The 8929-nt window shown below is 38.7% G+C and overlaps 1 protein-coding gene across 5 annotated transcripts in view; it reads right to left on the bottom strand.

Moving 5' to 3' along the window:
• KCNQ5 (potassium voltage-gated channel, KQT-like subfamily, member 5) overlaps positions 1–8929 on the bottom strand; it is a 997522-nt gene that overhangs the window by 189165 nt on the left and 799428 nt on the right. For all 5 annotated transcript variants that reach the window (XM_006899395.1, XM_006899397.1, XM_006899399.1 and 2 more), the window contains exons 4-6: positions 8616–8791; positions 8058–8183; positions 3939–4049 (exon numbers count right to left, since the gene is read on the bottom strand). In XM_006899395.1, coding sequence (XP_006899457.1) covers positions 3939–4049; positions 8058–8183; positions 8616–8791 — 413 coding nt within the window. The remainder of the gene's footprint in view (positions 1–3938; positions 4050–8057; positions 8184–8615; positions 8792–8929) is intronic.

The raw sequence follows: 8929 nt of genomic DNA, 5'->3' as shown, positions 1-8929 counted from the left end.
AGATAGACATTCCTCTGGTATTCCCTGCTTTCAGCCAAGATCCATCTAACATCAGCTACAATATCTCTAGTACCACGACCCCTTCTAAAACCAGCCTGGACTTCTGGTAGTTCTCTGTTGATGTGCTGTCCCAGTCGTTTTTGGATAATCTTCAGTAAAATCTTGCTTGCTTGTGAAATCAGTGAGATTGTTCTGTAGTTTCCACATTCGGTTGGGTCGCCTTTCTTTGGGATAGGAACAAGTATCGATCTCTTCCAGTCAATTGGCCAAGTGGTTGTTCTCCAGATTTCTTTGGACAACTTGGTGAGCACGTCCAGGGCAGCATCTGTTAACTGAAATATGTCAATTGGTGTACCATCTATTCCTGGAGCCTTATTTTTTGCCATTTCCTTCAAAGCAGCCCGAACTTCTTCTTTCATCACCATAGGTTCTTGCTCATATGTTGTTTCATGAGATTCTTCTGTGTCTTCCAATTCTTTTCGATACAGTGACTCAGTATATTTGATCAGGATAGCAAGGACTAAATCTCAGAGAGGATGTGGAGAGATTGACACTCTTATCCAATGTTGGTGGGATTGTAAATTGGTACAACCATTCTGAAAGCAGTTTGGCATTTCAAGAAAAAGCTGAACATAGACAGCCCATATGATTCAGTTATTGCACTACTAGGAATATACCCCAAGGAAATTAGAACTGAGACAGGAATGGAGATATCTATACCTATGTTAATCACAGTGTTATTCACATTCATGAGCAAAAGGAAACAGCTTAAATGCCCATCAACAAACAAATGAATTGAGAAATTGTGGGACATTCACACAAGGGAATACTATGCAGCACTAAGGAATAACAATTTTGTAAATTACTATGTAATATGAGAGATTCTAGAAAACGATATATCGAGATGACTCAGTCACATAATCACAAACACTGGCGTAAGATCATCATTGTAAAAGTAGCAGATATATGCACACCCATGTTTATCACGGCTTTGCTCACAATACCAAGGAGCTGGAAACAACCTAAGTGCCCATCAACAAACGAATGGATAGAGAAGCTGTGGTATATTCACACAATGGAATACTATGCTGCATTGAAAAACAAGGAAGTCATGCAATATTAAAAATCAGTGACCCTGGAGGACATTATACTGAGTGAAGTATCTCAGTCACAAAAGGACAAATACTGCATGGTGCCACTGTTGTAAAACAGGACTGACCTTGGAGTTGGGGAGAGACTGAAAAAGATGGGTTCAATAATATATACTGCCTTGAAACAGAGGAGGGAGAAAACTGTTTAAAAGGGATATGTGATTAGGTATTTTTGTCATGACAGGAGTCTAGAGCAAAGGCTACATGGTGGAGTAGACCTGGGGGAGGGTTTGTAAAATAATGAAAGAACTTGTCTTTTACTTTTCCAAGAGGGTACTGTACTAGAGGGGAGGTTTGGGAGGGAAGAAAAGTGCAATAATGAAAGAATGAAAATACAAAGTCTCTGTAAATTTTTACTGAAATTAATAATAAATTTAAAACAAAAAGAAAAGGAAGAAAGAACCTTCCAGAAGAAGAAGAAGAAAAAAAAAGAAGGATAGCTAGAAAGATGTGTATGAATGTTCAAAAAGGCAAGGGGATAGAGTGAAGGGAATGGAAAAAAGGGAAGGGTGGAAATAACTAGCATAGCAGAGTTTAGTGGGCAGGATGGGGGAGGGGGTGAAGGAATAGGAAAGATTCAATGGGGACTAGAAGGGATGGTGTAAGTAGCCATCAATGGTAATTAATCGTAAAAAATACAATGTATATGAATGATTGCATAAAACACAATGTAAATGAAAGACTGCATAAACACAAGTATATGAATGGAAAAAAAGACCATGATTGAAAAAAAAAGAAGGACAACTGAGCAAGATAAGTATAAATGTTCAAAAGGGGAAGAAGGAAGGAAGAAGAGGGCATAACAAAGGCATAGAGAGAAATCACTAGGATGGCAGAGATTAGTGTGTGGATGGAGGATGAAGGAATGGGATGAATGTGGAAAACAAAGGGTGATAACAGCTATAGATCAATAGTAATGAATCATATGAAATACAATGTATATGATTATATAAAACACACTGTACATGAACAAAACACGATGTATACAAATAATTGTTTTCAAACAAACAAAAATATTAGAAAAAATTTTTCTTCAATGAAAAGTACTTGTATTGTCATATTGGTGTTCACAAAATTTCCTTTACTGATGAAGAACATAGTACATGACAAAGTAAGATTTCAAACTGACCTCTCATACTCAGGCTTACCTACTCAGGTCTTTCTGGTCCCCTATGTGGTACTGCATGGTCTAGCGAAGAACCAAAGTGTGCCCTAGTGGCTTTGCTCATAAGGAGCTTCATCATTAACGCAAAGGTGTTGGTCCCTCTCTGGACACATCCAGAGCAGTTGTGGGGTAAAAATGGCAGTCTTCCCTCCTGTGATTTGCAGCCTTAGAAACCCGATGGAGGGCCAGATACGAGTCAGTTCCGAATTGACAGCATCAAATTATTTTTTATGTTTTTTTTTTTTGAGGGCAGAATTGAACTCCAATTCAAAGATCCTTGATGGTGTATTGCATGGCATTTTGGCTGATAACTGTAAGGTAAGTAGTTTAAATCCACCAGCCAGTCACACCTTGAGAAAACGATGAGCTGTCTCCTCTCAAAAGAATTTACAGCTGACAGAGAGGTCACTGTGAGTTAGTACTGATGGCAGTAGGTTTAAAGAGGACCCAAGAGTTCCTGGGCGCTAGAAAGGATTAATATACTTGGCTACTAACCAGAAGGTGGGTGATTCGAGTCTACCCAGATGAGCATCAGAAGAAAGACCTGGTGAACTACTTCTAAAAAAGCAGTCATTGGCAATCTTGTGGAGCATAGTTCTACTCAGACCCACGTGGGGTTGCTGAAAGAGGAAATCAACTGGAAGGGATTGGTTTGGCTTAGACAGAACAAGTGAGTCAACTAAGATATGGAACTAGCTATGGGAAAACAAACTTCATACCCTACACTCATTTACCAGGTCAGACAAGAAGCTCTGTGAGCTCTGTGTGCTGAAGATTACCATCTAACTTCCTATTCTCTTTCTGAGTGCTGTTATAGTGTCTCTGCTTGATAGACGCTGTGCTGTAGTATCAGCTGTGTCGAGGACAAGAGGAGCAGTCTATTTATTGCCCCTTAAGCATGTAAGCCACTATAACCTTAATACTTCTTTTTATTCATTCTCTTTTCCCTAAAGTGGGGTGAACAAAAGCAAAAACTTGGAAATGGGGGCAAATTGGGATATTTGATCTAATGCTTTTAGAGAATCAGAGGATCAAATGATCAAAAAGGTGAGCTTCATCTATCAAGGAGGAAATACTCAGAAGTTGAGAAGATAAATATGCATGTTGCCTTGAAAAGATACAGAAACTGCTCATTAAGAAAAACTAATGACACAAAGAATAAATCCTCTGACAGTTCTAAAAATACTTCAAGGTTGCAAACTTTTCACTCAAATGGACCTAAAGAGATAAATCCTCCACTTAAACACACACCTTCTGTTCAGTAACACACATTATAAGCAAATTGGAGTTATCAGCCTAAAAAGAAAATGTGTTTAAAACTTTACAAATGTTTGCGTGGATTTGTGACATGCCGATTGAGAGGTAAAGCCTCTATATTATTATTTGGTCATAAACACCTAGTTGGTACTAAACTCAGGTTAAGCATCTCCAAGGGAGGCAGGACCACATCTTAAAAATAATTCAGCTGTGTAGTGTATGTAGAAAACTCAACACTCTGCCAGAAAAATTGTATTTATAAGTGATACAGATATACTCACAGGCATACCAGCTAATAAGAGCGTCCACTCTCCTAAATCTTAATGTCCTAATCCAAACTGTTATAGTTTTGCAAAGATACTCACAGCAGGAAGTGCAAAGAAGGAAATGCCCAGGAGTGCAAAGCCTGCAGAGAGCAATCTTCCCAACCAAGTGAGGGGAGTTTTGTCTCCATAGCCAATCGTTGTCAGTGTAATCTAAAAACAAAATAAATAGAACATGAAACTTAAGTACTTGAGAGGAAAAGTTAGGACCTATGAACAGGAGGCAAAGCAGTATTTCCACTAAATCATTATTCAACAGGTCTTGTTGCATTTTATTACTGTGCTTTAATTTTCCATGACGCAAAACAGAATAGTTCTTTGTTTAAGGAAGGGAATAGCCTACATACTTGTTCCTCTCCTATACCACAATTTTCCATCTTTTCTAAGTGTACTCAAAGAAAGCTTATTTAAGTCGGTAGATAACCACCAGCGACAGAGAAAAGATAGAAAAGCATGGCTTCAGGATGTGTCCCATTTTGAGTTCTTGCTCATTTAGGTTTCACCAGCAACTGTTTAATTTGCTCTTGCCTCCCTCCAGTTCTTCACACACCAAAAAAGAGGGTTCTTTTCTTACTCCCCTCTAAAAATCCTCCATTCGTAATGAATTCTCAGCTAAAGATGGCCCACAAGATCTGGTCTCTGTCTACCTCTCCAAGCTCATCCTGAATTTCCCTTGCTCACTGTATTTACCTATACTGGTCTTTTCACTTCCCCGAACAAACCAAGATCCTCCCTACATGGGTTAGAAGGAATTCACACTGACCCATTTGCTGACCTAGTTGCTGACTTTTCAGTTCTGTTTCACAAAACTCTGAGATGGGTTCACTTCAGAGACTTGATTTTCTGGACTTTTGAGCCAAGCTGTTCTTTTATATACCAGTAGCTGTCCTCAGAAAGGCACAACTATGCTGTGCTTTTCTTTTGCTAGCACATAGAAGGCTCTGCTAGGTTCATCAGCCTATTCTTTGCAAATCAATAGAGTAGCAGTAGCCCTATTGGTGTTTATTCTTCCACAGCAGTGCTAAACAATAAACTTATTCCCACCTTCTCAAAAGTAAATCTTTCTGTGGCTGAACTCAGTAATGATTAATTTAATTTAGGTCTAGAGTCAGAGAAAGAGATCTGCTCTCCCGGAACCCTTGGAACAAGAGCTTGTTTCAGATAATTTTGAGAGATTGCAGAGGTAATATTCAGGGGAGTGTAGAAAATCACACCTGAACTATTTGATTGGAATGGTTTAGAGGGAAATTGATTTGTTTTTAGGAAAATATCTTCACAGATCTCTAAGAACAGAGTACCATTCTGATGACATGGAAAGATGGCTCACACTGTTCTATTTCATCCTAACTACACAGCTTCCAGAGTGGTGGAAAGCAAGACTATGAGCTGAGTGCATATCTAATGAGCAAGAGGGAATGTGAGAAAAGCCTGTCAAAAGAACAGATTTTCCCTGGAGACTTTTTGGGAGCACTTCACCACCACAGCTGAAATGAGATGTGGCAGCTGCTCTACATTGAGTGCTTCAGTGACACCGCCCAGAAGGGCAGGTGGCAATCATTTATTACAGTGTATGGACGACACAGTGATGTGGGCTAGCATCAGGTTAAAGACAGAGCTGATTTTGGAAAAACAAAATCTAATAATAAGGCTTGGAAGCAGAAGTGGTATCTACTTCCTAAATAACATGCCAACAGAGACCCTATAAACTTCAATAACTGTCAAGAGTTGTAGAGCGGCTTCAGGCCTTTTGTTCATGGGATTGCTGTGAGTTATGCTTGACTCAAAGGCAATCAACAACAACAATAATAATAAGGCATTGTTGAAATGGAAAAAAGCAAACAAATTATGCACTTCTCGTAAAGAATCAATCCCTGTAGATTCAAAGAGCCAACATTAAGTATACACTTTTTCCTTTGAAGATACCTCTTCCCTCCCCATCTTGTGTAATAATTGTCATACAGATGTGCACATGACATTAGGAAGCAAGGATTGAGCCCAGTAGGTGATGGTGCTGGAATCAAACTGATTGTTCATCTTGGATGAGCCATGATGATGCTCACAACTAGATTGGAATAATAGAGTTAAGGGGAGGTGGGTTCAAGGTGTTAAAAAAGAATGAAAATGTGGTTGGTTAATGAGTTATTCTCATACTGATTACTTTTTCCATAATTCTTTGGTCAAATACTTAATTGCCCTCAAGCACACACAGTATTAAAAAGGAGCCAAAATATATCAGATATTTTACAGTGTATGTTGTTATGTGTTATTCAGTTGACCCCAACTCCCAGTAACCTCATATTATAGTATGTTGTTGTTGATTGCCATCAGGTTGAGCATGACTCATAGCGATCCTATGAACAAAAGGCCTGAAGCCTTTCTAGAACTATCATCACTTATCAAAGTTCATAGAGTTTCCAGAGGCATGTTGTTTAGGGAGTAGATATCACTCCTGCTTCCAAACCTGTCTTAAACTGGGAGCTCCACTAAACACTGTCCAGCATGGGTAACCATTAAGACATTTGACAATCTTATGGCACAAGGTTCAGCATCATAGCAACCCCAGGTTACCTCAATACAGCATATTGACAGAAGAGTGCTGTACCACTTAGAAGAATGTTCCTCCAAAATATAATAACAACTGATTTTTAAATACAAAGGTCCTCTCCAAGTTCATGTTGAATCTAAACAAGAGACTTAAATAAAAAGCAAGCAATATAGTATGTTTTTATTGTTATGTGCTGGTGAGTTGCCTGCAACGTACAGTGGTCCTACGTACAGCAGCTCTGAATCCTTCCCTGTCCTGAGCCAGTCTCACTAATTCAAACACAGCAACCCTTATTGTCACAGATACTGTACCAATCCATCTTGTCCGGGGTAAGTACTGAAAGAGGTGTTTTTAGGCTGTAATCAATACTGAAGAAGATTGTCAGGTCTTTTCTTCCATGGAGCTGCTGATGAGTTCTAACTGTTCCCTTCTTAGTAATCAGCTAAGTGCTTTATCATTACATAATGAGCGTTTCTTTGCAAAAGCAAATGTATTTTTAAGGGATCTTTGAATGAGGGTGCTCTGGTGGCCAAGTTGGTAAGAAGTTGCACTGTGAACCTAAAGGCAGCCAGTTTGAATTCACTAGCTGCTCTGTGGAGAAAAATCAGCAATCTCCTCCCATGCACTTCAGAGCCACTGAAAACCCCCTGGAAGGTCAACTACTTGATGGCAAGGAGTTGAGTTTGAGTTGATATTTAAATATGTCTGTTCTTTGAATAGTCCTATGATGCCTGTAACATTTTAATGGTTCCTTTATTAATGACAATTTTCTTCTCAACATATGTAAATAAAATCTTTGGCATGTTTTCTTTAATATCAAAGTCATAATTTTATTATTTTAAAATTATTCTTTAACAACAAAAACATCTAGAAAAATTAGAGTTTGAGAGGAAAACATTAAACTAAGGCTGTCTGTCACCTCTCATCTCAAAGATTATTATAATTTTTTATTTTTTTATATTTTTTAAGCTGTGATTATACTCTTATACTAGCATTAATTCATCTACTATTTTTTTAATAACTCACATTAAGTTGCTACTACTTTTAAGTTACTATTTTTATTGAGATCATTCCCGGGAACCATCACAGGCATACACTGGAGATCCTGCAGGTCTGGTGCCAAACTACCACAATAAAGTGAGGATCTCCAGAAAGAAAACCAGACACATTTTTGTTGTTGTTTCTCAGTGTACATTATAGTTATTTTTTCTGCAGCATTGGGCTGAAGCACAATGGGGATTGTGAGTGTGATGCAGGTTCAGGCAAGGTTTTCATCTGTAGTGCATAGGGTCAGTAGGAGTTAGAGGAAACTCAAAGGCATACCATGTAGTCTATGGAGTATGCAATAGTATTATGAAAAGGTTTGCAATATCTTGCCAATCACCAAAGTGTGACACAGAGAGACAAAGTGAGCACATGCCATTGGAAAATGGTTCTGACATACTAGTCCAGTGCTTGGATTTGCTCAATTTATTAATAAAGCACAGTCTCTGTGAAGCTTGGTAATGTGAAGCCACTAAAATGAGGTGTACACCTGTAGATTGCATTCAAAGGAAACATTTTGCAATATGCAACTAACTTAAAAAAAAAGGGGGGAAAAGGATTGTTTTACTTACTGTGCCCCACCACAGAGCATCTGCATATGTAGAAAACTCTTTATTGGCATCCTTTTCCACCAGGTAAACAAGGAAAGATGAAAAAATAAGAACTAAAAATCCGATGTACCAAGCTGTGATTAATTCCTAGGTATGAGAAGAATGAAAGATTTTAGAGGCAAAGAATTTTAGGAAAGAAAAAGAAAATTAACGTTCTTTTCTACTTCTGGGACAGTTATGATGACTTTTCAACCATCCATTATATTTTATATTTCTAAAATGCTTTAATTAACTCTTGAAATTGCTAAATTTACTTGGAAGCCCACTGACGTCACCTCGGAACTGACCCACAGGTGACTCTCTATTGGATTTTCTGAGGCTGGAAAAGGGATGAGAGAGGACGGCTCAATTTCTCCCATGAAACAGGCGCTGTTGGATATAAACTGCCACAACAGCGTGGCATTTAGGTTAGCAGCACAACCCCCTGCTGACTATGCCATAGATCATTAAATACTGAAGCAATCAATTGAAAAAAAAAATGCAAAGATCTTCCTCTAGCATTCAGAAAGCAAGTCTTACCTTGCTGTGAGCATAGACTACTGAACCCAGTAACTTCCAAGTGCCCCCTCTTCGGTCCATGCGCACCATACGGAGGATCTGCAGGAAGCGGAGACTTCTGAGCGCAGATGTGGCAAAAATATTACCCTGAGTTTTTGCAGAAACGACTGCAATTGAAGCGATCAGAACAATAGTATCTGAAAGAAACGGGTTGAAACAGCCATAAGAAGCATGACTAGGGGACCTTCTAAGAATCAAATCCCTATGCACATCCAAAAACTTCTCCAACAGGGTAAAAAGGGAAGCCACAGACTGGGAAAATGTGTTTGGTAATG

This window comes from Elephantulus edwardii, unplaced genomic scaffold (assembly GCF_000299155.1).
Source record: "Elephantulus edwardii isolate Elephantulus edwardi_28Jun2011 unplaced genomic scaffold, EleEdw1.0 scaffold00255, whole genome shotgun sequence".
NCBI lineage: Eukaryota > Metazoa > Chordata > Mammalia > Macroscelidea > Macroscelididae > Elephantulus > Elephantulus edwardii.
Note: the sequence above shows the minus strand (reverse complement) of the source record. Positions and strands in the feature narration are given on the sequence as shown.